This window comes from Penicillium alfredii, assembly GCF_028826965.1.
Source record: "Penicillium alfredii strain IBT 34128 chromosome Unknown utg000011l_segment0_segment0, whole genome shotgun sequence".
Lineage (NCBI taxonomy): Eukaryota > Fungi > Ascomycota > Eurotiomycetes > Eurotiales > Aspergillaceae > Penicillium > Penicillium alfredii.
Genome location: NW_026622708.1, coordinates 2045193 through 2071391, shown reverse-complemented (window position 1 = coordinate 2071391; position 26199 = coordinate 2045193). Strand labels below are relative to the sequence as shown.

The window sequence follows — 26199 nt, the reverse complement described above, 5'->3', positions numbered from 1 at the left end:
CAAAAGACTGATGATGCCGTGGCGAGGACCCAAGGCCAATAATGGGGAGCCATTCCTTGCCCTTCCCGCTTTCCTCCCATTCCCTCCCTCTTCTCTTTTCCTCCTCTCTGCCAAACCCCCCCCCCCTGGTCGGCTTTTCGCATTTTCGACTCTTTTTTCATTTGTTTCGTGCGTGATCCTGGGTGTGATACGCTCTTGGATTTTATATATTCCCTCGAGTCTCTCGCTCTCTCTCGAACCTTTCTCCCCGTGGTCGAGGATCAGCGTCCACGCTTAGCTGGCGTTGTCGACCACGGTTGTCTTACCGGTCGCGTATCCCCCCAAAATGACGAGCGGAATCTTGAGACATCGAGTGTTATCGCTATGAGTGATGTCGAGGCAGCCTCCCTACCAGCTGCTCTGGACGTCGGTCACAACACGCTTGCTGCAGTGAGGCCGGACTCGGCAGGCCCCCCATCGCCCGGAAAAGCCCCCAAGACAGACCCCCCTTCCCGGGAAAGCAGCCATGGGCCGACGCAGCATGCGCGATCGGAGGAGGATGGGCCGCCTAGCCCCAGAGCGGACTCGGAGGCAGAAACTATAATTCAGTCGGGTCGCGAGTCGTTGTCGCCGGAGAAGAAGAGGAAACATATCAAACACGACCCGCAGCGGCTTGCGATCGATGGTGTCGATGGAAATAAACGGAAGAAGCCGAGGGTGGAAGATGAAGGAGCTCGAGGTTCGCGTTCTCCTAGCCCGCTGGAGAGGGTGGGTTCGCCGTCCGCGTCGGTGGTCAAGATCGAGAAGGTGGATGATCCCCACTCCATCACAGACGGGCGGGATGTACCGGAAGAAGGCGCTGGACAGGTAGAACGGCCACGCGGTTACCGCAAGAGGAGTTTCAGCGACAGTGTCGATGAGCAACGCGAGCGCCGTCGTGCCGACTCGCAGGCCTCGATTGTCCCCCCGCGAGACCTCAAACATCCCAACCATACACACTTTTCACAACCAACCTCTAACACAAGATCTCTCTCGCCAAATCGCCCTTCTCACCAGCGAACCGCTTCTGGGTCCCAGTTCCCTACCAAGAAGAAAGCGCCGACTCCTCTCACGGGCTTCCAGCGACATGGCTCGGAAGACAGGCAATCCACATCCTCTTCCGCCAGCGGCTCTCCGTTGCCCGGAGCCCATCTTCGGAGATTGGGCTCCGGCGCGGGTGCATCCGCATCGCCGGCGAAACAAATGGGCCCCAAGAAGCTACGCGATAAGAGTGGCCGCACCCCCTGGCGAGAGCATGCGCCGATCGGAAATACGACCAAGTGGTGATGCGCCACGCGGAGCGACCGGGAGATTTGAATATTCCTGATAATGCCGGAAACACACCGTTGCAGATTGCGGCTCTGAATGGCGAAACATCGATCGTGAAGTTTTTATTGGATGCCGGCTGTGAGATCAACACGAAAAACATCGACAAGGACACTCCGTTGATTGACGCGGTGGAAAATGGGAATGCGGACGTGGTCAAGGTTTTGCTCGATGCAGGCGCAAACCCTCGGACCGTCAACGCGGAGGGCGATGAGCCTTATGAGCTTGTTCCATCGTTTGTCGATGATGAAGAGTACGAGGAGATGAAGAAAGCTCTTGCTGATGCCAAGGCAACTTCCCGACCTGGTCGACGATCCGAAGAACAGAATGGGTCGGACAGCAGGGAACCTCGATCGCGGCGAGTATCGGTTGCCAGCCCTCGTGACTCTCCTCCGCTGCGCAGCCCCCTCCCATGGGCGCATCCAATCGACGCAAGACAGTCCGAAGCGAAGCCACAAGGAACGATTTGTTGTGGACAAAACCCACCTTTGAGAATCTTCGAGAGTTTGCAGCAAAGGGCGATGAGGCAGGGGTGGTCAGCATTTTGAATATCTTGCAAAAGGCCGACAATGCGTCTTTGATTGCGGCTGCAAAAGGTGGCCATCATGATGTGCTGTCCCTGCTGTATGCCATGGGCAATGCAGATGCTGATCCAAACCCGCTCCGTGGTGCCGGCCACAAATCTGGCTATAATACCCCCATGTTAGCTGCCATCGGCCGCGGAAACACCGGTGTCATCCAACTGATCTTGAACCAACCTGGGTTCAATCCCACCCGCCGACTGTTCGAAGATCGAACGTACTTTGAACTATCTCGAGCCCGCCAAGGGGAGAATTGGGAAGAAGAACATGATGTGTTGAAGGCCGCTTACCAAAACTACGCAGGCCCTGACAAGGGCCGCAAGGATGGCTTTTCATCGCCCCGACGACCTCGTGTGAAGGGCAAGGATGACAAACGACCAGCACGTCGGCGCTCATCATCTCCTGCGGCGCGTCCGAGAAAGCGACCCGACAGCCCCAATGCCAACCGTCCTCGCGATTCTTTGAAAGATATCGACGCATTGAAAGAGAAGAGACGTGAAAAAGAGAGGCTTAACGCAATAAATTCCCGCGCCAAGGCCTCTCCCAAGGACACGAGTGACAACGCACTCGCTAGCTCTGATCATGACTCTGCTCGCCCTGATTCCTCGAAACCCTCAACGACACTTACAGCACGAAGAGACAGCGAGTCCAGTGGCGTGGCACGCAATGATGACGGTCGAAAAAGACGGCTGATTGCAGGACGTCGCCCTCAGGATCGTGATCGTCGATCCAGCCTCTTTTCATCGGATTCGCTGTCCGGGCGTGAAGAAGCACCCAAGTCTCGAGCCGATATGGCCCCTGATTCCATCTCATCTCTGAAGCGCATCCGCACTGATACGTCGCCTGAGAGATCTCGCTCCCGTGGCGCAGATAGCGACCGGCTGTCCCCCGAGACACGAAAGAAGAAGCGACGAGTCTTTTCAGACGAGAGACCCAGTGGTATCAATGGCAGTGCACGAAATTCCGATGATGCGCCTGATGGGCATAAACCTCAACCCAGACAGACTCATGAGGAATCTTCGCGACCAGCAGAAACCATCCCACGGAAGTCTACTACCGAACCCTCGAAGAAATCAACTGTTCGTCAGCAATCTCCCGACTTACCCGCGAAGAAAAATGGGGATGTGAAATCGGAGTCTCAAGGGCCAGACCCCAACCCCCACCTCGTGGACGATAATGCCAAGGATGAGAAGCGAGTTGAAAAGGATACCGAAGAGCGTCGACGGGCAGAGGCGAAGAAAGATGAAGAGGAACGTGCAACAGAAGAAAAGCGGGTGGCTGCAGAAGCTGAACGTGCTCGAATTGCCAAGGAAGAGGCCGACCAAGCAGCCCGCGTTGCCCGTGAGAAGGCGGAGGACGAGCGCAAGCGCAAAGAAGGCGAACAGCGTCGGGCTAAACAAGCCGAGGATGAACGCCAAAAGCGGCTGGAACAAGAACGTGCTCGCGTGGCCAAGATGCGCCGCGACCAGGAGGCACAGGAGCAACGACGCCGCGATGCTCTCCCCAGTCGCCTCCGCGTTGCAGCCAATCTGGTGGGATCAAATGATTCCCGTGCGAGAAACCATACGTGGCTGAAGAACTTCATGCCCATGGTGACGGCGCTTACCCGCCAACTTGAGCCAGGCTGTGCTGTGGACGTGGCCGACGAGAAGTGGATTCCGAACTACTTGGTTGCTCCCCTGCTGGCGACCAATGATCTTCAACTCTCACAATGTAAGTGGCACTTGTGAATGATTGCACCAAATACCCTCGCTGACTGAGAGCGACACAGATGCCAGCTGGGAGAAACGCAAGGCGACGCCGACCCAACGCATGAATCTCTGGCGAGTTACCCGACGCATGCTAATTCAAGCGGATGACCGCGAGTTCTACGATGCGTCGATTGGAGAAATCATGCAGAAGGATTGCGACACACGCCCCAAGTATTTCGAGATGGAGCATGTGTTTTGGATCCGAGTAAGTGGCTTTGTTGGTATGCTTTATTGAGCATCGTAACTGACTGGGTCTCTTTTCTAGCTTTCTGATTTCATGGACCTTGTTCCTCACATCCCTCATCTGAATGGGCTCGAATTCCAGTTCCTGAGCATGCACATCGATCAGGAACCGGTACCGGGTACGTTCGGATCTCTTCAGCCCAACGGTCACGCGCCGGAGACCAACGGTTCTACGTTCCTCAATGGGTTTGGCCCTTCTCGGTCTAGTACATACGTCTAGTGTCTTTTGTTTCAGCATCTTAGCTATTCGGGTCTTGGCGCGATGGCAGGAATTCAGCTGGTGTATAGGGCGGGCTCTGATTGTACGATTATGATACCTCTTGCGTTCTTGTGACGAATCTACTTTCTTCGGTAGTTTAAATTCCGTGTCATCCAATGGTTTGCGAGTCTATTTTATGCATCGATGGGTTCATTCTCATAGATTATGATGGATGCAATATGGTCACGTGATGATGACATAATCCTAGGGCACACACAGCCGAAAAAAGTGGAAAACCGAAAATTGACGGAGCATCCCACACCACCGCTTTTATCTTCATCGCCTCAATCGAAATACATACCTCTTTGAGGATCATCCGACATTTGAATTGAACATCCCAGCTACCCAGAAGATTTAGTAGCGATCAAAATGGTACGTGCAACGTCGAAACCGAACGCCCCGCACACATCGAGTCGCTCGAACGATTGAGGTGGGATGGATACGGCTGCGAGAGGCATTGCGCTGTAAGGAGGGAAATCTCGACAAAACACACACACACACACACACACACACACACACAAAGACAGAAGAAACAAATGCAGGCCTCGAGGAATTCGCAGCTGTGTCCATCTCGCCAAAATTGTTCGACATGACCACCCAACCAGAGACACCACAAAAAAAAAAACCGAGACCAAGGCAATTCTAACATCTCTCTTTTTTCCCCCTTGACAGTCGGACGGAGAAGAGACTCAGTCTAACCCCCCGTCGCCGCGGCTGATGAGGTCGAGGTTTCTGCCGACGCCGGCAGCGGCCAGATGTCCGTCCTGGACGCCCTGAAGGGTGTTCTGCGCATCTCGCTCATCCACGACGGTCTTGCCCGTGGTCTGCGCGAAGCCGCCAAGGCCCTCGACCGCCGCGAGGCGCACATGTGCGTCCTGAACGAGGGCTGCGAGGAGGAGGCCTACAAGAAGCTCGTCGTTGCTCTGTGCTCCGAGCACAAGATCCCGCTCATCAAGGTGCCCGATGGCAAGATGCTGGGCGAGTGGGTTGGTCTCTGTATGTTCATCTTTCCCTTCTTCTTGTGATTGGTATATGCAGTGTGTGTCTGAAATGTTTTGCTAATTCTCAATAGGCACCCTCGACCGTGAGGGCAACGCCCGCAAGGTCGTCAACTGCTCTTGCGTCGTTGTCAAGGACTGGGGTGAGGAGTCCCAGGAGCGCTCCGTCCTCCTCAACTACTTCCAGACTGAGCAGTAGATTTCTTCCCATGTCGTTTGATTTGACTATGTCTTTCAAATGGACGGGGTTGAGACTGCTGGTCTAGGAGGGAGGTTGCTTGTCCCAGGTGCTTGGTTTATGTGACTGGGGAGTTCGATCGAGGAAGGACAGAAGAAAGCGGAATGGGATTCGGTGGGATATGTCTCCGGTCGTTCCTCTGATCGGGGAAGTACGCATTGTCCTGATATTTTCTGTGCGATCTTTTGGGACCCTGTCGATCACCTAATACCTAGTCATGCTGCGCTCCGTTCGCTCGGTGGCGCCAATGGTTACCTGGACATCTATCTACCTGACAAAATAAGAAACGAAAAAAAAAAATTCCATCATGATTGATGATACTCTAGTCGTTGTAGCACTTGTAAAGATGTGATCATATGATGTGAAACAGCCCTGTCCAAGTAGAATCATGAAGATCCGGGAATACAATTGAATTGATATTGTCTCCGTATTTATTCTCTAGAGTATATCAAAGTGCATAAGAAAGTTATTCTGTTCATCTCGACCAATATTGCAAATCTACATCAAAAAGTCACCTCAACTACGAATGAACAGTCAAAAACAGCCCAATCCCCACAGTCGCAATCTCCAAAGCAAGATCATGACTTCTGGCGAAGTTCCAACTCGCGAAAGGCCTGCGCGCCATCCACAAGGCGGCGCTCCGTGTTGTGGCGCCCGTTGACAAAGTCCGGGTAGTTGAGCGTGAGCTCGACGGCGCCGTTCACCGCGTGGTCCACGGCCTCGACGCCCAGCATGAACGAGTGATCCTGGTTGCCGACCTCGTACTTCCACGATCCGAACCGGCCTCGCGACAAGATATCCTGCTTGTACAGATGCGGGAGAAGGTCCTTGAGAGCGCCGTCGCGCTCCAGCGTTGGGGTTGGGTAGCCGTGGTCGAAGCGGCGGTGGTAGACGCTGACGATTTCGTCTTCGGGCTTGAGGCTAAATTTTGGGTTCAATGTATCAGCAAGGCACATGATAAGAAAAAGAAAAAGAAAAAGAAACAGACAGAATGGAGAGAAAGAAGGGGGAGGTTGGTGTTCTTACAGATCCGTGTTGATCAGTCCCTGGATACTCTCTGCGACAATCGTCTTCTGGTCCACGGGCTTCATCGACGACTCGGACACTTCCAGCATGATTGACCAGTACGGGCCGGGCTTGGCGGCGCCGTCGGTCTTTTGCCCGTTGGCAAGCTGCTGCGTCGGCAGAGTGACGTTTTCCTCGGGCTGGTTGTGCGGCGAGTAGTTGGAGAAGATGGTCGCGCGGTAGAACGGGCTGTTGTCCTCAGGGAAGTATAGCTGTGGGCGGCATAGCAGATTAGCTTCAACTGCGACAGCAAAGATAGAGTGAGAAAAGAAAGGGGGTTTACCCAGCACTTGTCACCAATACGCTCCGGCCTCTGCCCACGAACACCCACACCAATCACATTAGTGCTGGAATAGAACAGATCCTTAGAGAGCTTGACGCCCTCGGCATCACCCATCTTCTCGACGAGCGAGTCCACCGCCATAGTCGAGACCAGCTTCTGGTACTTGATGGTCGTGCCATCCGCCAGGGTGACCTTCTTGCCGGCGGCGTCGACCTTGGTGACGGACCCCAACTTGCCGAACCGCTTCTTCGAGTCTGGGATAGTGCCCGCGACGGCTGTCCAGATGCCGCCGGTGCCGTCGCGCGCGGGGAATCGAAACGTGGCGTTGGGTCCCCAGTTCCCGGCGACTTTGTTCATGATCACGTTGTTGACCAGGGCCTTGAGGTTGGGCGCGGCGACGCGCTCGCCCAGCCAGGAGCATTGCATCTATACCGTGGTTAGTATAGTGCATCATCAAAGTTATTCAACGTATATTTGCGTTTCTTGTTTGTTCTGTTGTTCTTACCTTGCTCGGCGGCACGGCCCACACCTTGAAGTTGTAGGGCCGCATAAAGATATCCGTGATCGCAGTCCCGACATTGCGAACGTTCCACTCATCGAAGTTCTGGGGCTTGGTGTTGGCCACGCGGGCCTCGAGCGCGGCGTCGATCAGGGCATCGATACATGCGACCTGGTCCTCTTTGGGCAGGATGGAGATGTTGTTCTGGAAGGGATAAGGCACCCAGAGGCCCTTGTAGCGCACGTAGGAAATACGCTGGTGCGTGTACCAGTCGGATTCGTTGGGGAGGGCCTCGTCGAGGCAGTCGTCGAAGTATTTGTAGTGCGAGAAGATGACATGGCCGCCGACGTCGTAGAGCTATCACCAGGTAACTCGTGACACGATTAGTTTCTTACATGATGTATATCGGCATGGGAGTAATCAAGAAAAGAAAAAAAGCAGATATACTTACGAAACCCTCCGGTGTCACGTCGGTCGAGGCGAGACCGCCCGGCTTCTCGTTGGAGTCGATAATCAACCACGAGGGGCCATTCTAATTCACGGCATTGATGTATTAGTGGTATGCGATCGCAGACACACGGCAATGGCTTCATACAATCTGGTTCAGGCGCTTAGCGGCACCCAACCCTGTAGGCCCCGCACCGATAACGAGTACGTCAACGCTTCTATAGATATCGCCTCAAGTCAGCGGGGGAGGGCTCGAGTGGAACAGAAAAAGAGAGAGAAAGAGACGAACAGTTCCTGAGACATTTGGCTATGCGAGAAGTGGATGGACTATGAACAAGAAGAAGAAAAAGAAACAAAAGCACAACAGAGGGGTCGATATCTTGCAAGATCAACACTAAATAATAGACGGTGAGCTTCAGGGCTGCTCCGTCTCCATTTGTCCCGTCTCCGTTTCTTGAGCGGTTCAGACCCCAGAAGGATCATTGTTTAGCGTTGCCCCGCCATAATTACGTGTCGGGATAGGGCAACTGGCTTTATACACCGCAATTTCGATCGCACTTGAGTCGCATCGCTCCGTGCTAGTCGCCCGATGAGATTGGAGGGGAGTTTTGTGCTTTTATCCGTGAATTTAGTCTGAACCAGGGTCTTTTGAGATTGCTAAGATGATCGAGTGATTGAGCTCTTTATCAAGAGCTATGTAATACATGAAACAGATCACCTGTGAGGGTTCGAGGATTGTGCAAACATCATCACTCATGCTAAATATTTCTGCAATCGAAGCCGATTATAGGGCAATGGAAGAAGGCTTGGATATAGTTTGTCTAACTTTGAGCTGCTTGTTTTATGTATTCCTCCATCCCCCCAAGACCTTGAATAGACCGTACAATCAAGCTCAAGTTCGGTATACCATCAACTCACAAGAATGCACCTAAACCTGTCCCGCCGCAGGCTTTTTCATTCGAACATCCTTCCATCCCATCCCACTGGCAAATATCAGACAACACACCCCGAGAGCAGCAGCCATATAAAAAACATGATTGATGCTCTTAGAGTAAGCCTGCAGCACCCCAGCTAGATCTCGACCAGCCACCACACTTCGGAATCCAGTAGCCCCTGCGGCGATTATGGCTTGGGCATTAGCATGGGGCGCATACTTGGGCACCAAGCTCTTGAGCCCGTTGTCGAGGATCACGTCCGTAAAGGTGAGGAACATGGCACCCGAGAAGTTTTGCGAGAACATGAGAATGGACATGGCGATGGAGATTTGGGTGGTGGGGAGGGTGTTTTGGATTGCGATGAGAGGCTGTTTGGATCACACCATGAGTCAAAAATGATAATGATAGGGTTGAGACCGGGATTGGGAGGTGCTGTTGCAATGCCTTACCGTCTGAAATCCGGCTCCCCGACCGGCGCCAAGCAGGATCTGGTATCCTATTAATGTGGCTGGGGATGTATGTGGTGTCCAAGTCGAGATTAGGCCATTGGCAATGGCGGCGATGACACCACAGGCCACGCCCCATGGGAGATAGTATCCGAGTTTGCCAACTATTGAAAGATTGTTAGTCCGGTCAATATCAAGTATAGCAGCAGTCAGAGGAAGACTCACTCAATGCCCCTGAGATCACCGCAAGTGCCAACTGTGACAGAATACTGGGAAGCAGGTAGACGCCGCTCATCATGGGCGTCTCATTCTTGATAGACTGGAAGTAAATCGGCAAGCAATAAGAGGCGGAGAGCATCATCGCAAAGATAGTCCACATCATCAGACAGCTCGACCAAACGGGCCTTTTGCTGACCATAGACAGAGGAATCATGGCCTCGTCTCCCTGGCGATGCTCCCACAACAGGAACACGATGAAGGTGGCGGCTGCACCGCAGAAGAGCCCGATTACAGTTGGACTGTTCCATGCATACTGCTTTCCGCCGTATTCAAGCGCAAGCAGAAGCTGGATGGCGGCCGGAGCAAAGAGGGCGAAACCAAGTAGATCGAGCTTGTGGCGGATGATGGTGAGTGTCGAAATCCCAGATGGTTTGGCAGTTTGCTCGGGGACGTGGATAAAGACGAGCAGCGCTGCGACAACGGCACCAATAGGAAGATTGATATAGAAACCTGTTTGTTTTGGTTTGGTGGTCAGAGCATGTTCATTGAACGAGATCAATGCAATAGATATACTCACACCATCGCCATGTCGAGTATTCTGTAAATGCACCACCTAGCAATGGGCCTAAAAGAACACCCATTTGAGAAACTAGAATTATGGAGTAAGCACGTCTCTGGTGATACTATAACCACGTCGTATAAAATGAGGATGTGGTGCTTACAGCCCATCAGCACCCCGATTAACGCTGTGTGCAAATATTAGCCTAAATAATTCATAGGAGGGAATGAAATATCGTACGAGGTGACTTGTGCAAAGGAACCGACGAGGTGAGGATAGTAATAGAGCCATTCATCAACCCAGATGACCCCAATCCTGCCACTGCCCTCGCGATGATCAACATCTTGGAGGAGTTCGCAAGGCCGCAGAGAAGCGAGCCGAGTTCGAAGATAAAAAAGAAGGTCAAAAAGGTCCACTTTAGAAAAAAAAATGGTTAGTCTTGCAAGTAGTCTCGAATCAAAAGGAATGTGAGAACATCCCATACCTTTGTCTTAAAGTTGGTATACACCCTGCCCGTCAGAGGCTGAAGAGCAGCACTAAATTGGTAGTGTGTTGGCACTATTTCTCTGGAATAGTATAGCTTAAAGCATTCATACCTGGCAATCTGATACGAACTGCCATACCACCCCAAGTCCTGGAGAGAGTGAAATTGGGTTGTGATCGACGGGATCGCCTGCGTCTCAAGTTAATTAGGGCTGACACACGGAAACCGATCAACTCACAGTCACAATGATCGAAGTGTCCAGCAGAACCAGAAAGCAAACTAAAGTTACCGCCACAATGACCATTGCCAGCTTGGTGCCAGTGATATATTCTCTTTCCTTATCTTTGACTGCCTCTGACTGCACTTCTGCATTCTCTTTGGGGGCATCTGCTGCAAGACTGGGAGATGTTGTCTGGACAGAAGATATTTCGCATGTACTCGAAAGAACTTTGGTTTCTTGGGGCATCTTGGAAGACTGCGTGGACTTGATGCTGGAGGGCTTTTCTCTCATTGTGATTCAGTCGAATTGATGTTGGTATAGTAGAGATTTACCAGAGTTTGAGTGGTCTGGGAGGTGATATCCTCTGTCATTTATCTTGAGAAGCTCACAAGCCATTATCTAAAATAGGCAACCTGACAGCCCCCTATAGTTCAGCATTGTGTACTTTGTCTCCATGTAGCTCCTTCGACCGGATTTGGATTGAATCCCGAAACCCGAACTCCACCACGAACATAGCGAGAATCCACACAAAATGCCCCCCAGACAGATTTAGTCAGCGTTCCTTCAGGTCGGATTTGGGGCGTATCCCGACTCCGTCTTTCTTCTCGCTCGAAGCTGAGTTGATTCCCTCCAGTTCTGTCGCGGATTTAATTATTTTGTTTTTGTTGTTTGTAATTCTCTTGTTTCCTTGAGATCAAGCAGATTTTAGTGTCGGGCACTGACCGGGGTTTTCCACGCTCGAGGTCAACACTCCATCTCTTTAATCCCGAATCCCAACGGACATCGGAATGCAGTCAAGTCAGATCCCAAGAGGAACCCCTGCGCCATATGGCCGGGCATGTGTCAACTGCTCCCATGCCAAGTGCAAATGTGTACTCCGGACCACAGGATCGGACTGCGAAAGGTCGGTGTTCAGACCGTAAAACCCCGTCCTGTCAGCGGTATAGACTAACTAGCCCATAGATGTCATCGCCTGAACAAGGAATGTCGCCCATCCATTCCAGCTCGCAAACGCGGCAAGCGCCCATCGGCGTCTTCTCGGACGGCGCATCTCGAGGCTAAACTTGACAACATTGTCACGATGCTTCAATCTGGCGGGGCTCCGTCTGGGCTCGCTGTCGATTGGGAATTGACAAATGCCAGCGAAAGACAGAAGGCAACACAAGGCCCAGCTGTAGAGGCTTCATCGCATGCAATCATGTCGGCCGGGATTCCTTCTCCCTGTACGACAAATTCGCCGTCAACACATCCCTCGCCACTGGATCTATATAGCTCAGTTCCCATCTCACCAGAGGCGGCTGAGGACATCCTTAACCGCTTCCGTACACAGAACCTCAAGTACCTCCCTATTGTATATATCCCTCCTCATGTCACCTCGCAGCAACTCCGCCAAGCGAAGCCGTTTCTATGGACCTGTATGACGGCGGTCCTGACTCCAGAAACCAAGGAGAGGGAAATACAATTTAAGAAAATCAATGAGCTCATCAACCAAATAGTCTTTGTTGATCATGCGATCAACATGGATATCCTCCTGGGAATAATGACGTTTATCTCATGGTGAGTTTGGGCAAAAGAAAAAGCCAGCTGGGGTTACTTGACCTCTAACTTGATTACTAGGACAACATACTCTCGGAAACCCTTTCTCAACTTCCATGCCCACGTAGTGATGGGCATAATCAATGACCTTGGCATTGACAAGGAGATTCCTAAAGAGCACACGACTTTGCAAGCATTCAAATGTGCAGTTGGCTTGTATCCGCGAACACCTACAGCTAGAACCATGGAGGAAAGAAGGGCTGTGCTAGGGTGTTTCTTATTAACGTCGAGGTACGTGTTAGATCCTTCAAGACTTCTTCTAGACCTTTGGCTTATTCTCTTCCTTCTAGTATCGCATTGGCAATGTTCCGGATCGACGCCCTGCGCTGGACGCCGCACATGGAAGAGAGCCTGAGCATTCTAATGGACGCCAAAGAGTGCATCGAAGATGAGCTACTGGTCTCGCTGGTCAAGATCCAGCTGGTCGTAGACAGGGTCTACCATCTTCGCCGCGATGGGGACACTCAACCCCCGATGGCATTCTACACTCAAGCCCTCCAGTCCCAGCTGGACGCCGCCAAAAGCCAAATCCCTACCCATCTCCAACAACACGGTAAACTCTCTTCTTTATTGAATTGTTGTCACTATGGGATAGTTGCTAAATTTTGCTAAAATAGGAGCCGTGCTCATGCACCTCGCCAACGCAGAACTAACCATTCACGACATCGCCATCCGAACCCCCGCCCTCCCAAACTCCCCAGACCTTCACCGTCTCGAAAGCCTCTACGCATCTCTGCAAGCATCCAAAGCCTGGCTCGACCACTGGAACGCCATTCCACCAGAAAACTACATCGGCATATCGTTCGTTCTGTTCTTCCAGTTCTGTCGCGCCATCGTCGATCTATACAAGCTTTCCACTCTGGAAGACCCGGCCTGGGATAAGAATCTGGTGCGGGACACGGCAAACATCCTGGAGATTCTCGATCATATCCGATGCAATCTTAGGAAATCTGCGGAGCGAATCGCTTCGCAGAATGACCCCGAACTGAATGTCTTCAATACGGGCTTGAAGATGGTGATGTCTTTGAGACAGGCGTGGGAGCCTAAGATTATGGAGGTTTGGTATCCCGGTGTGGCTTGCAATGGGGTCGAAAGCGATATTTCTCAGGCTGATTCGGCGCTTGCGGATGTTGCACCCTTGAGTGGGTTTGATGAGGCGTGGATGATGGAGATCTTGGGGTCAATGTGAATTTCTCCTATAGATACATAAAGATAGATATCTCACTATTTGATGCATCAATAATACGGCGGGACAGGCTGTCCGGTGTAGGTATTTCCTTCAAACTAATAAGCACATTGATTGACCCAGAAGCAGAGATAGCAGAACTCAGAAAGACCTCCCTCAGAAGATGTTGATCCTTTTGAAACTTTTCTCTTGAAGACTTTGCCGAACTGTCACTCTTTGGATCATATGTCCCAAACATCCCAGACTTGTATTCGAAGATCTTGTTAAGGTTCACCAAACAAACGAACGATTTGAGAATCAGGTAGGCAGGTAAAAGAGGTCCTGTACGTCGTCGTAGACCCGAAAGTTTATCGCATCACCTGGTCCTCCTCTGAAGTCTTCAGCCTTCCCTTTCCACTTACACCGAGAGAAAAAGAAACACCGAAGAAGCATTTCGGATCAGCCACATTCCTCAAGGATGGGGTTATCTCTTCTTCAATCCCCCTCACAAGATCAATTGCCGTGTTTGTGGTGAGAGATGCCGAGACTAAATCAAATATCCCTAGTCGATAGCCTACCCATGTCTCGAAAATGACATTGCGGAGCTTGTTGGCATCTTGAAGCAGAAGGTGGAAGGCGAACCGTGCTTCATCAGCATCACGAAGTAGTTCGGCCTCGTAGTCAGTCTCAGGTACTGCGTGGCTGGCTTTGGCGGCATCAGATGTTTGGAGAAATTCCTCTTCTGGTTCCTGAATTCCAAGCAGATTGAACTTGTTGGCCAGTCGCTCTTCTGGCGTTCCATAGGAACAACTAAAGTGATTACCTGCTCGCTCGCTTGGCATAGGCATAAGTGGGCATAGAACCCTTCTCACATGCTCCAGTATTCCAATGGAATACCCATGACCATCTTGAGAACTCTGGATTGTGGAGGTAGAAAATTGATTGTTCAGGCTTTGTCGAAGAGAGATTGCGCCGTCGAGCGCAGTTGAAAAGCTCTCTGGGACTTCAAAAGGGTTCTTAGTGTGTTCGACGATGTATTCTGCCAAGCTGGCGAAGTCTTTCACGGCGATAATGTACTTGTGCTCTTTGGGCGGCAACTCCACAGTAGGCTTTGGGTTGGTTCTGGCTTGAGTTTCCCGAAAGATCTTTCTGGCTTTGACTTTGAGTCGTGTGGAGGATGGTGGCTTTTTCTGTTCGTCAGTTCCACACTGAAGGTCTGGGGTGCAGTCACATTCCTTCGCAGTTGCTGCCAGCCATGGTGCCACCGTATTGGTATCTGACTTGTACTGGAAGTAGCCACTGATAAAGAGGTCATAAAGCATGATGATGATGGAATTGGGAAGAGAGTATGAAGAGATGAAATGAGAGAGGAGAAACGCTGCCTTTCAAGAAGCAGAGGGTGGCAGATCCGTTAACGCCTGGTTTCCATCGCATCCTCTATATGGCAACTTGAATGCAGGAGAGAGGCTTTCTTTTTGATTACTTCATTCGGGCTAATGTTCTATTTATCTTCGCTGGCCTCAAAGATCTTTGCTCTGGCATCCCTGGGCTCAGCTGCCCGTTTCTTTGACACCAAGCGGCCACTAGTCAAAGATTAGATTAGGTTCGATATTGCGTCTTGTTTGTCGACGGTTGATCCTGCAGCCGAGATTTGGATAATAAGAGATCGCATAGACCATGCTGCAATCGTGAAGGACCTACCTAGGCAAAGCAGATTAGTTCTCGCTTTCTGATAAACGGGAAGAAAAGCACCCTGAAATTGCCATTTCTCGTCTCATCCTTCTTCATATACCCTTTTGTGCGCGCGAATTGCAGATGAATTGGCATTTCCCCTGGCTATGTACCCGGGAAGCCACCTGGTCCGTAACAGCTTTGGGCAGCAACTGCGCCGGCTTGGAAAAAGACAGGCTGAATCGACTTTGCTTTTCCTCGGCAAATCTAGGGAGATAGATTTGGAAACAAGAATTGCCGGTAGCCTAGACCTGCCATTTATATTTCAAGTAATGTCGACGGAGATCGCATAGATTGCGCGTCGTCCAACAAAACAAAGAAACAAGACATTGAGACCAGATGATGCCCAATGTTCTCAATTACATAGCAGAAGACACTTGGGCTCTGTTATTGATCTTTTCTAACGCTAAATGGGATAGTACGCGCGAGAGAGGATCTAAGCCCCCTTCTGCCAAGCCTTTGCCGCGGGATAGTTAAGAATGCTAAAATTTGTGCCCTGGGGCCAAAATGATAAGAGATGCATGTTGAAGCTTCACTAGCTCCTAGGCACCAGCGAGCGCATACTGGCTGTGTGGGGAACAGGGCTCGACCTTTGTCGTCGTACGATGTCAACCGCAAGCCATGCAGATTACGTAGACCTCCCCCCCCCCCCCCCTGACGACCTTGTAGGCTGCCCCAAAGTCTTCGAGGATTCGTGGCTTGTGGAGCCGGACTCTTGGCGATGATCGTTCTGAAATAAGCTTCGCAAACCGGCTGATGATGTATTTCCCCGGACAGCCTATTCTGCAGTTAATTTGTGCTTGCTATAGGTGACTGAATTGAAATCCCGAAAGAAGGCAGGAGAAAATGAAGTTCAAAAAAGAGAGAGAGGGAGAGAGAGCGAGTATATAAATAGAAAGTTTTGGGTCCTATCCCAATCTTTTCTTGAATTTAGGCAGCTATTAAAACTATTGACTGCTACGCTCTACGCATAAGGCTTAGACTAAGTTAATTTTCTAAACTGAATTGAATTGATCCACCTCCCCAGGTACCACGCCTCAGCCACGCAACTCCCGCACACTGCGGCTCAGGCTTGGACCCACCCTTGCATGGGAAGTGGGCTTCGGTATTAGGTCTGGAATCTCTCCAGCCAGAGATCTGAAGACATCTTGTGCATGTCTTTGTATACGCGTCATGTTGAAGGGCGGTTCCTTTGAAGCAACGCGTGACACGGAAAACATAGACGAAAACCGGGGAAAGCACTGAGCAGCTGGCGATGACATCCAGACCATATGGGACCAAAGACCGCGCGATAAGCCTCGGACGAGAACCGAAATCAAAGATATAAAAGGCCTCTGAATTCCTGCTCCTAGAGGTTCTTCATCAACCATCAATCATTCATCCCAAAACAAAACCATCTTTCAATTTTTACCACTCTCCTGCAACCACTCGTCAGAATGAAGGCCACCTTTGTTGTTTCTGCTATGCTCGCCAGCCTTGCCCTGGCTTCTCCTACCCAGCCCCAGAGCGGCCCTATCTGCAAGGTTGACAAGGACTGCAAGCCTCACGAGCACTGCAACGAGGTTGGCAGCTGTGTCCCCAAAAGGGCTGCCCGGGATGCTCCTTTGGCCAAGCTGAACGAGCACTGCAAGACCACTGGTGACTGCGAGAAGGGCCTTCTGTGCGAGAAGGAGATCTGCGTTGCTGGCAAGGACAAGCGCGACCCCCCGGCCCCTAAGCACTGCAAGGTCACGGAGGACTGCCCCAAGGATCTTGAGTGTGAGAAGGATACCTGTGTTCCTTCTAAGAACAAGCGTGATGCTCCTGCTCCCCAGAAGTGCAAGGTCACCGAGGACTGCCCCAAGGACTTCGAGTGTGAGAAGGACACCTGTGTGCCTCCCAAGCAAAAGCGCGCCGATGTAAGCACTTATCATGGCCCCAATTTGCTATTCCCAGCAGAACGCAAAGCTCATGAACTTCTAGGTTGGCGATGACTGCCACTCTGACAAGGACTGCGCCAATTCCTCCAAGCATCTGACCTGCCAGATTATTGTAAGTTTACACCCTTTCCCCTGATACTTTGTTTTTGGGGAACATTCTCTGACAGTTTCTACGCATAATAGAAGGACAAGCAGTTCTGCGCTCCCCCCAAGGACTCCAACTAAGCGCCCAGCCAGGCTGTTGTTGTGAGGTTGTGGATCGCAGCTGGAAGCAATTTTGAGGGCTAGAGACATCTGGTAGATGTGGAACGCAGAATTTGTTGGGCCTCTCACTACACTACGAGTCAATAGCTGTATTTAACCTAGGTATTTCGGGGCGATTTTATCTTTTGTCAGCCCTGACTGTTTTTCTTTCCTTCTTCTCTGGTCTCTTTTTGAGATAGACTTTCCTACATTTACCTGTTCCAGTACAATTGAGATGGGTTTCTTGCAGACTTCCATCATGCTGTCTCGCTTCCCGACCTGATAGATGCCAAATTCCTTCACTCGGTCTCTGTGAAGCCTACAAATTGAAACCAATTGTCCCAGCTGCATTTCATCGTTAGTTTCTGAGCTAACTTTCTTCTCGCCTCACTTTACGGACTGTTTTCAGTGCAGGATCGGCGGACACTGAGAGGTGGAATTCGTAATGTTTTCCGTAATTGACCTGGCTTCCGGTGGTGATCTTCATTGATTTTTGATTTTTTCCTCCCCAGTGACTATGTGGGCTTTCGGTAATCTTCTTGGTGGAGTGCTCCTACTTTTCTGACTCGCTGAACGACCAAGGCATATCTTTTTCGCTATGCAGATGCCGTGGTCTTCAATGCCTCCGAAGACCTCGGGAGTTGTGAGAATCAACTTGACATTTGAACATTGCTATGCTGCCCCCAACGCGTGGATGATCTTGCGTGTCTCATCTTGGGCGTCACGGACAATCTCCGCTGCATATTTCACATCATGAATCAGCCCAACGGATGCCCCAGCATAGGTTGCCAGTCTGCCCTGTGGCCCCCAGCCCCCATCCCCAGCCTTGGAGGCCTCATCATGGAGTTGTTGAAGTTCTGCAAAGGGTCTCCCTGCCTGGTGCTCCACAAAAGACTGATTGACAATGGTTCGAGGACTGTACTCCTCCGGCCATCCAAAAGTCCCCCTGAGGTGGTTGTACAGCAACGTGCGTGTAGTCGTAGCTGCACCATCCGACGCCCGCACAACTTCGTTTTGATACCCGCGGCTAATGCGAGCTTCATGCGCAGCCAGGAACCGTGTCCCCATCACCACGCCCGACGCCCCCAGACACAATGCCGCCGCGACGCCCCTCCCATCTGCGATGCCCCCAGCCGCAAGTAATGGGATCTTACTGCCTGCCATCGCGTCCGCCACCTCGGGAAACAGCGTCATAAGCCCCATGCCATCTTTAGCCCGACCGTGACCGCCAGACTCTGCTCCTTGCACGACGACAACGTCTGGTCGCTGCGAGTTCACAAGCAGCTGCTTTGCTTCGCCGAGCGTGCCGATCTGGATCCAGATCTGGGTGCCAGGCGAGGCGTGTCGGATTTTGCGAGACCACTCGTCGAACTCTGCAGGGCCGTGGCGGGGAGCGTACAGCCAGGCGGCGCATGGTTTGAACTTTGCAATGGTGGCTGTTGCAATGTTAATATCGTCGCCCCAGAGCTGATAGCCCACCCCGACGGGTAAGAGTTTGTTTGGGATGGACTGGGTGTTAAAGCTGGATGAACCAGGGTCCTTGCGGATCATTGATGATGCTTCCTCGAGGTCAACACTTGTGTTTTGTGTCTGAACTCCCGGGCCGATGAATCCCAGCCCGCCGGCGTGCGAAACGGCGACTGCCAGGGCTGGGCCGGACATAACCCGCATCGGGGCGCTGACCACAAACGGGCTGGATGCCCAGGGGTATTGCGACAGCAGTTTGGTGGCCATGCTCAGTGGCTGTGGCATTTTGCCCAGGAACGAATGTCGGCCTTGACTGGGTGAATAAAATGGCACGAAGGGGTTGACGTGCTGCTAGGTCTATTGCCACAAGAAGCGCCGTTCAATAGACCGAGATGGGAGTGTACTGGATGGATGTGAGGGGTAAGTTGGGGCACTCAACACCGAGGGCTTTCGTCCTTTAGTGACGTTGAAGTCATAGAGTTACACCTCAATCTCCGCAATATCCATCCCGATGGCATATGACAGCCGACACAAGCACTACGGCCGATCTTTATACGCAATGAGGACCAAAGGAAGCCAAATATTTCTGAGTTATATCTAAAGAAAAATAAATTCCAAAACTCCCAAGAATGCCATTGCCCTCGAAAGAAACTTCTTGCCACTTGCGAAATGGCAGATGAAGGGATGATCCGTCGTGTTCCGCAATATCCGCCACATCTCCGCAATCCCCGGAACCCTCCTTTTCATCATCCCCCTTCACCTGTGCAAAGCGACCATGCACTCTTTAAAACGAAAACGAGCCCGCAAGGCCTGCAACCCATGTCGAGATCGCAAACGCAAATGCGACGGGGGTGAGCCGTGCGCCACTTGCTTAGAATGGGGCTACGAGTGCTACTATGAAGTGCAGCGAACCAAATCTCGCATCCCGAGACATGATGATCCCACACCAAGGCCGGAGATAGAAACAGCACAAAAAAGTCCAGAAGTTACAGCACCAGATACCCATGGGCTGGTCCGCCGCCTTGAAGCTAATTCGGGAGCTGCCTTTGTGAGAAGGATGGGCCTCAAGATTGACCCAGCCAAAGCGCCGAAACTGAGCCTGTTTGGGTGGAATATCGGCGCAAGACAACTTTCCTCAGGGCTTGGGATTAATTCTGCCTTTCCAGTTGTTGAGATTACATCGCTGGACCATATCAAGGCTCTCGCGCAGGTGTATTTTGACAAGATCGATCCGTGCTATGGGTTCATTGATCGTCGCTTGTTTTTTGAACGGCTGACTACTCGCTGGCAGATCTCTTTGGCCCCTGACCTGTATGATAGTGTTCTGGGAGGAGTTGCTGCTCTGGGCTGTTTGTTTTCGCAACGCAATCTCACGGCGACAGAAGTGCATCTAGTGGGATTGGCTCGTTCCGGCTTGGAGATGCATGTTTTGTCGGGCGCTCCATCGGTGGATCTTCTCACTGGATGGACGCTCAGAGTCATCTACTTGCGAATGACGGATTCGCCACACTCGACGTGGATCGCCAGCTCGACTTTGATGCACCTTGTCGAGGCCTCGGGGTTTCATCTCGAGTCATCCTCCGACACAGTTCTCCCGCGAAGCTCATATTGCGATCCCGATATTCGAAGACGGCTCGTCGGGGTAGCACAGCACCTGAATATGTGGACGTCCTTTGATCTTGGTCTTTCAAGGGTGTCCTTTCAGAAAAATGACTTGCCGTTGCTTCCCTCCAGCCGAGCGGGCGATTATACAACCGAATTGTTGGGTCTGTTGCCCATATCCGTCAGCTTGGATCCAGGAAAGGCAAACGATGAGGCAAATCTTCAGTCAACCCTTTTGGAGATCATAAACAGAACGCACACTGAGCCGCCATCAATACTGGCACAGTGCAATTTGGTGCTCTGTGTCCTTCGTCGCATCCACACCCAGAATCTCGATATATCGCCATCACTCGCAGGGAGAGTCCTGGAGATGTTAAACAAGGGTCTTCTATGTGCGCGGGCTATGATCACAAACTGCTGTCCATGGCACCAAGTGGCGAATGTGCCGTTCCAAATCACCTGCGTTCTTCTTGTGATGGATACGCGGTCCTCATTAGCAATGCTACCGGAGGCCATGCAAACCCTGAAGCTTGTTGCCTCAACATATGATACGGGAACCATGAGAGAAGCATATAGTGCTGCGTGTTTGCTGGTGATGCTTCATCAGCAACGCCGGAAAGACGATATTGCTGTGTTCCATGAGGCTCTCAACATGAATCAACAAGAAATTCAAATTGAGTCGCCCTCGCAGCCAAGTCCAAGTGCCGAAGAATATTCCTGGCTAGGGGCATTGGTTGCGGATTTGCCTGGGTTGCAAAGAGTCGATCTCGATCAGTTCTTGAATGCAGATATGATGGACCAACCGAGCGTTCTCGGTGAGACTGGATGAAAGACGTTGCTTTGAAAGACAATGTTGAATGAAGAAAATATTTCTAGACTAGTCAGTTGGATGTTCTTAAACAACCCTAGACCTGTAGCACCACTAAGGGAGTAACCATTAATCTCAATGGAATCCGAAAGCTGCTTTTATGCCACTGAATTTACAGCATCCCGAAATACCCCAAATGCCTAGGTCCGCATAGTCTTTGCTCTTCGAAGGCGGGTCACTAATCATACTGGTGGTCATTCCGCGTGGCTTTGGAGGGTATTCCGCAGATGCCGCAAATGCCGTCGCAGCGTAGGCCCGATCCTGCATTTTCATCATAACCGAAAACAACTCCAAGTCAATTTGGATTTAAAGATCATGACGAATTCAATCTTGACCTTCTTTTTCTGAGTTCACTTCAGCCGACCTTGATCAAGACTCACTGCATCCATTCCAGCTTATACAACAACAGGGTTACGCTCAATATTTACTTCACCAAAGGTGACAGTAAAACTTTGGAACCCCAGAAAATGGCTTCGGTTTTACCACAAGATGTTGAAAAGGCTCCTGGTGAACTCTATATGCATGAAAGGTTCTCTATAGGAGCGGGCAAGCCATTCCCGCCACCACTTCCAGACGCGAAACACTATGTTGTTGAGTTTGATGGCATCGACGACCCAATGCATCCATACAACTGGAAAATTTCCATCAAGTAAGTCCTTTATATTGGTCAATCCCGCGTGAAAAGAGGGCAATTGCTAATCTCGCCAACAAGGCTCTACATCTCGATCATGGTGTGCACTGGAACATTGGTGGTTTCTTTCACAAGTGCCGTATTCGCCCCAGCCATCGACAGCGCAAGCAAAGCCTTTGGAGTTGGATCAGAGGTTGGGAAACTAGGAACATCTCTCTATGTCCTCGGGTTTGCATGTGGTCCACTAATCTGGGCGCCTGCATCAGAACTGCGAGGCCGAAAGTGGCCGTTGACCATCGGCATGCTCGGTGGTGGGATATTCACCATAGGCTCGGCCGTCGCGAAGGATATCCAAACGCTGATTATCTGTCGCTTTTTTGCCGGCACATTCGGGGCGAGCCAACTCACCGTGGTGCCGGCAGTGCTCGCCGATGTCTTCGACAACACATATCGCGGAGTTGCGATTTCGCTCTATGCTCTTACGGTTTTCATCGGCCCTTTCAGCGCTCCTTTTATTGGTGGTTTCATTGCATCGAGTTATCTCGGCTGGCGATGGACGCTTTATATCCCGGCAATTCTGAGCCTGGTCCTTGGTGCATTGTGTGTGGTTTTTCTGAAGGAAACATATGCCCCGTGTCTCCTCATAGTCAAGGCCGCTGCGATTCGCCGCCAAACACATAACTGGGGTGTTCATGCGAAGCAAGAGGAGGTAGAGGTGAACTTTCGTGATCTACTCAACAAGTACTTCACTCGCCCCTTGAAAATGCTGATCACCGAGCCGATTCTTCTCTTGGTGTCGCTCTACATGTCCTTTATATATGGTCTGGTCTATGCCCTGCTCGAGGCATACCCGTATGTCTTTGAGCAGATCCATGGCATGCGTCCCGGGGTGAGTGGCCTGACCTTCTTTGGTCTTGTCATTGGCCAAGTACTGGCGTGCACCTTGATTGTTTCACAACATGGTATCTATGCAAGAAAGCTTGCGGACAACAAGAATGTCCCGGTCCCTGAATGGCGTCTTTCCCCAACACTTCTAGGCGCCCCGGCATTTACAATTGGTCTATTCTGGTAAGTAAATTTAAAAGTATCTCTACCGGCTGAAGTGATATTGAAAAAAGAGAGTGATTCTCAGGTTTGGATGGACGGGTTTTACTTCCACTATCCACTGGGCCGTGCCAGCGGCTGCTGGGATATTAATTGGATTCGGGGTACTGTGCATATTTCTTCCGTGTTTCAATTACCTCGTTGACTCCTATCTGCCCGTGTGAGTCTTTGCCTCCCCTCATGAAACATAGGAGCCAGGGACATTTAGCTAATGTGATTCATGTATAGGGCTGCATCCGCTGTTGCGGCCAATATCATTCTCCGATCAGCAGTGGCCGCGGGATTCCCTTTATTCTCTACACAGATGTTTGAGAACATGGGTGTCCAGTGGGCTGGGACGCTACTAGGATGTCTAGCTGCCATCATGATGCCGATTCCCTTGGCATTCCGGACTTATGGTCCATGGCTGAGGACGAAAAGCAAGATCTTCCAGCAGTTGGTATTGTGATATCTAGGTCAAGGAATGTTTAAAGAGCTGTGGGTGGAGTGAAATCTTGTAAACCAACCTGTCAAGATATCTCTAAGGCAGACGCCGTCGATAAAACCCATTAGTATAAATGGGCCAAGATGGAGAGGGTTCGCATCGGCTAGTCCCCAGCCCCAAACCTCTGGAACTGGGATGGCAGACCTCTCGCGAACAAGGCAGAGAGCTTCCACTTCCATTGCAACTTTTTCATCTGCGTACCTGAGACGCTACTAACGCGAGGGAAGCGGAGTAGTAAAGCGGTGCCATCCTCAAACAAAAGCTTTTGACCAAGGTTGTAGGATCCGTCGGGGAAATCACCATCTAGACGGCACGACAATTTTCTAGGATGCAAAGACGTAGCCCAGGCGTAAAGACCTCCGTCTGAGCGGGCTTTTAGGACCTTTTGAAGATAGCTCGATTTGACATCTTTGGCGATCACTCCATTCAGATATCTATCTCTATTGCTGCTGAAACATACCCCAGCCGATATGAAACAACTGTCTCGGTTTGGCGAGGATCGAGTTGCCAACCCGGCACTTAGCTACAGGCGCTTATAGGAGAAAGATGGCACGAAAGGAGTCGTTGGATAAACCTTCTTTGTTAGAATATTTAAAGCACCCTTTACTGCGGGCATCAGCTCGATCCGCCCCAAGTCGGAGTCTAGTCGCTATTGTTATCATAGAAACTGCTCACAGTCCACCCATTGACAGCCGTATAGTCCGCAAAAGGCGAAGTCCCATGCAAAGTCTCATAATGCTTCCTCGGTCCACACTCCCGCAGCATCGAGCTATTAGCATTAACGCATCGCTTCTGCATAATCGCAGAGATCTGTCTGCCCGCATCCCTGCCCTCAAACCAAGCACCATGCAAGAACCCAAAGAACGTCGGGCTGGTGGCTTCGCCGGCAAACCAGAGCCGGTCTGTGTTCGCGCGCAGGTTCTCATGCATCTCGAGTGTCGTTGAGGGTGGCCAGTTCGAGTAGCTACCGTAGGACCAGGGCTCGGTGCTCCAGCGTGGATACATGAAAGCCGTGGGTTCAGGGATCTTCTTGTCGGGGAACATCTTGCGCAGGACTTCCATGACTTCTTTTTTGGTTTGCTCGTCGGATTGGCGTTCCGCGCGCCAGGCCATTTCGTTGGTCACGGTTACGAATAGGATATTGGAGCCTGGTAGAAATGCGGGCATTGATAGTGACTGGAATAAGGGATACCAGCCGCGAGTTGTCGGGTCGGCGTAGAGGAAGTATTGGGTGTCCGTTGGCCAGAAGGTCTCGTTGAACTGCATGAAGATCTTGGTATAGGTCCCCATTGTAAATTTCCGGATCGCGGTTTTCTTCCACTCAGGCAGATCTGGGGTGAATTTTACAGCGTCGTTCTGTAGAACCCCCAGGGAAAAAGTGCATATGGCATATGCTGCAGTAACACAGCTGCCATCTTTGCTGTGGATTGTCACTCCATCTTTCGAGTACGAAATATCGGTGATCTGGGTGTTCACATGCAGCCGCGGGTCATTTTTGCGCAGGAAAGTCGATGCCATTCCCTTGATGATTGTGTTGAACCCACGCGGATCAATCACGAAGTTATCATGATCGCTGAAGAAATTGGACGTGAGGTTGTCGCCAGCACAGCCATAAACCAGAGAGCTTTCCAGAGAAGTGAAGCTGTCTTCGAAGTCTGGTGGATGCAGTTAGTTGGTGATACTCATAGTTTCCAAGGATAAAGGTAATTCTCACCCCATTTCCACCAGTCCACGGCCTGTGCCTCCATGTCGTGCTTCTTGGGATTCCAGCCCGCCAACGCTAACCCTGTCTGGGCGGTTTGGTCCTGGAGATTCTTACGGAGAATCTCACCAGCCTTCTTGTTAGCAATATCATAGGCCTCATCGTAGTCATCAAGCAGATGGCTGTAATCCGAGTGGCCATTCTTATTGTAGGTGGAGACGTTGTCATAATTAGAGTAGTGGGTTTTCAGATGGTACTTCTGGGCCTGTTTTGAAGGATCAGATGTGGTTGACGTTGTGATACCAGCAGATATGGCAACCTACCAAAGTCCAGATAGGATTTTGAGGCCCGCCTGGATTCCCAAGACCTTGCACCTGCTCAGATTGAGCTGTCAGAGAAGCTCCTATGCTGGCAGTGGGTGTCATACCCAGTTTGCACCCATCTCAATCGTATAGGGTTTGCCATTAGCATCCTTCCCAAAGGGCTTGTGCCAGGCCCGACCACCTATATTATCTCGATACTCGAGGATCGTAAAGTCATGGACCGAAGCATTGGACAATGCTTGCTGTGGATTATCAACACACAGTTCCAAACAAGGGATGACATGGGAACACTTACTGCGGCGGAGATACCAGCCATTCCACCTCCCCTGACAGTATAAGTACAAAATTACCTTGAGCTGGAGAGTGGATTCCTTACAAAATAGCCACCGTCGTCTTCTTGCATGTTGCCTCTTGGTCTCTTGGCTGGTGTGGCACATAACCCACAACGGGCTGGATAGCCCAGCTTGCTACTGCCGCCACGAAGGAGAAATGCTTGCAAAGCATTTTTTTCGAGTCACAATACCTTGGGAGAAAGATACAAGAAAAAAAGGTAAGACATAAAAAGAGGGCGAGGGTCGATCGCGGGAATAAATACTGCGAAGCATGCCGCTATGCAGGCCAGGGCGTGAGGTATTATCACAGAGAGATAAGAGCAGCGTCGAAGGATCAACAGGGCCATGCAGCTCGTGGAAGTTCCGAATCCCCCCCCCCCCTACATGCACGCAATCGGGTAGGTACAGGCGGGATGGCTCGACGCTAGGAAGAGCGATCAAGGACGAATGTTGATCGGTGG

At 51.2% G+C, this 26199-nt stretch overlaps 11 protein-coding genes across 11 annotated transcripts; 6 read left to right on the top strand and 5 right to left on the bottom strand.

Annotated features, from left to right (window-relative positions):
• Positions 1 to 363: 363 nt before the first annotated feature.
• NUU61_009191 (putative histone deacetylase complex subunit (Hos4)) lies at positions 364 to 4139 on the top strand (the record flags this gene model as incomplete). The annotated part of the gene is made up of 5 exons (XM_056659716.1): positions 364 to 1249; positions 1300 to 1706; positions 1748 to 3638; positions 3697 to 3881; positions 3942 to 4139. The coding sequence occupies 5 exons, from the start codon at positions 364 to 366 to the stop codon at positions 4137 to 4139; spliced, it is 3567 nt and encodes a 1188-aa protein (XP_056508009.1).
• Positions 4140 to 4547: 408 nt separating this feature from the next.
• Positions 4548 to 5375, top strand: NUU61_009190 (40S ribosomal protein eS12; the record flags this gene model as incomplete). The annotated part of the gene is made up of 3 exons (XM_056659715.1): positions 4548 to 4550; positions 4901 to 5174; positions 5251 to 5375. 3 exons carry the CDS (start codon positions 4548 to 4550, stop codon positions 5373 to 5375), a joined length of 402 nt encoding a protein of 133 aa, XP_056508008.1.
• A 617-nt stretch (positions 5376 to 5992) lies between these two features.
• NUU61_009189 (protoporphyrinogen/coproporphyrinogen oxidase) lies at positions 5993 to 8011 on the bottom strand (the record flags this gene model as incomplete). The annotated part of the gene is made up of 7 exons (XM_056659714.1): positions 5993 to 6335; positions 6441 to 6691; positions 6763 to 7188; positions 7268 to 7618; positions 7713 to 7793; positions 7857 to 7926; positions 7998 to 8011. The coding sequence occupies 7 exons, from the start codon at positions 8009 to 8011 to the stop codon at positions 5993 to 5995; spliced, it is 1536 nt and encodes a 511-aa protein (XP_056508007.1).
• Positions 8012 to 8636: 625 nt separating this feature from the next.
• On the bottom strand, positions 8637 to 10862 carry NUU61_009188 (MDR family MFS transporter; the record flags this gene model as incomplete). The annotated part of the gene is made up of 9 exons (XM_056659713.1): positions 8637 to 9011; positions 9093 to 9253; positions 9315 to 9818; positions 9886 to 9957; positions 10031 to 10054; positions 10108 to 10282; positions 10352 to 10403; positions 10464 to 10540; positions 10590 to 10862. 9 exons carry the CDS (start codon positions 10860 to 10862, stop codon positions 8637 to 8639), a joined length of 1713 nt encoding a protein of 570 aa, XP_056508006.1.
• Positions 10863 to 11359: 497 nt separating this feature from the next.
• Positions 11360 to 13356, top strand: NUU61_009187 (uncharacterized protein; the record flags this gene model as incomplete). Its single annotated transcript, XM_056659712.1, has 5 exons — positions 11360 to 11475; positions 11535 to 12128; positions 12189 to 12398; positions 12458 to 12720; positions 12785 to 13356. 5 exons carry the CDS (start codon positions 11360 to 11362, stop codon positions 13354 to 13356), a joined length of 1755 nt encoding a protein of 584 aa, XP_056508005.1.
• A 344-nt stretch (positions 13357 to 13700) lies between these two features.
• On the bottom strand, positions 13701 to 14654 carry NUU61_009186 (uncharacterized protein; the record flags this gene model as incomplete). Its single annotated transcript, XM_056659711.1, has 1 exon — positions 13701 to 14654. One exon carries the CDS (start codon positions 14652 to 14654, stop codon positions 13701 to 13703), a length of 954 nt encoding a protein of 317 aa, XP_056508004.1.
• Positions 14655 to 16499: 1845 nt separating this feature from the next.
• On the top strand, positions 16500 to 17207 carry NUU61_009185 (uncharacterized protein; the record flags this gene model as incomplete). The annotated part of the gene is made up of 3 exons (XM_056659710.1): positions 16500 to 16961; positions 17026 to 17094; positions 17166 to 17207. 3 exons carry the CDS (start codon positions 16500 to 16502, stop codon positions 17205 to 17207), a joined length of 573 nt encoding a protein of 190 aa, XP_056508003.1.
• Positions 17208 to 17897: 690 nt separating this feature from the next.
• NUU61_009184 (nitronate monooxygenase) lies at positions 17898 to 18959 on the bottom strand (the record flags this gene model as incomplete). Its single annotated transcript, XM_056659709.1, has 1 exon — positions 17898 to 18959. The coding sequence occupies one exon, from the start codon at positions 18957 to 18959 to the stop codon at positions 17898 to 17900; it is 1062 nt and encodes a 353-aa protein (XP_056508002.1).
• A 508-nt stretch (positions 18960 to 19467) lies between these two features.
• On the top strand, positions 19468 to 21123 carry NUU61_009183 (uncharacterized protein; the record flags this gene model as incomplete). Its single annotated transcript, XM_056659708.1, has 1 exon — positions 19468 to 21123. One exon carries the CDS (start codon positions 19468 to 19470, stop codon positions 21121 to 21123), a length of 1656 nt encoding a protein of 551 aa, XP_056508001.1.
• A 506-nt stretch (positions 21124 to 21629) lies between these two features.
• NUU61_009182 (MFS transporter) lies at positions 21630 to 23345 on the top strand (the record flags this gene model as incomplete). Its single annotated transcript, XM_056659707.1, has 3 exons — positions 21630 to 21811; positions 21875 to 22861; positions 23126 to 23345. The coding sequence occupies 3 exons, from the start codon at positions 21630 to 21632 to the stop codon at positions 23343 to 23345; spliced, it is 1389 nt and encodes a 462-aa protein (XP_056508000.1).
• Positions 23346 to 24023: 678 nt separating this feature from the next.
• On the bottom strand, positions 24024 to 25910 carry NUU61_009181 (uncharacterized protein; the record flags this gene model as incomplete). The annotated part of the gene is made up of 6 exons (XM_056659706.1): positions 24024 to 25036; positions 25096 to 25348; positions 25407 to 25457; positions 25511 to 25648; positions 25702 to 25732; positions 25783 to 25910. 6 exons carry the CDS (start codon positions 25908 to 25910, stop codon positions 24024 to 24026), a joined length of 1614 nt encoding a protein of 537 aa, XP_056507999.1.
• Between the last annotated feature and the right edge of the window lie 289 nt (positions 25911 to 26199).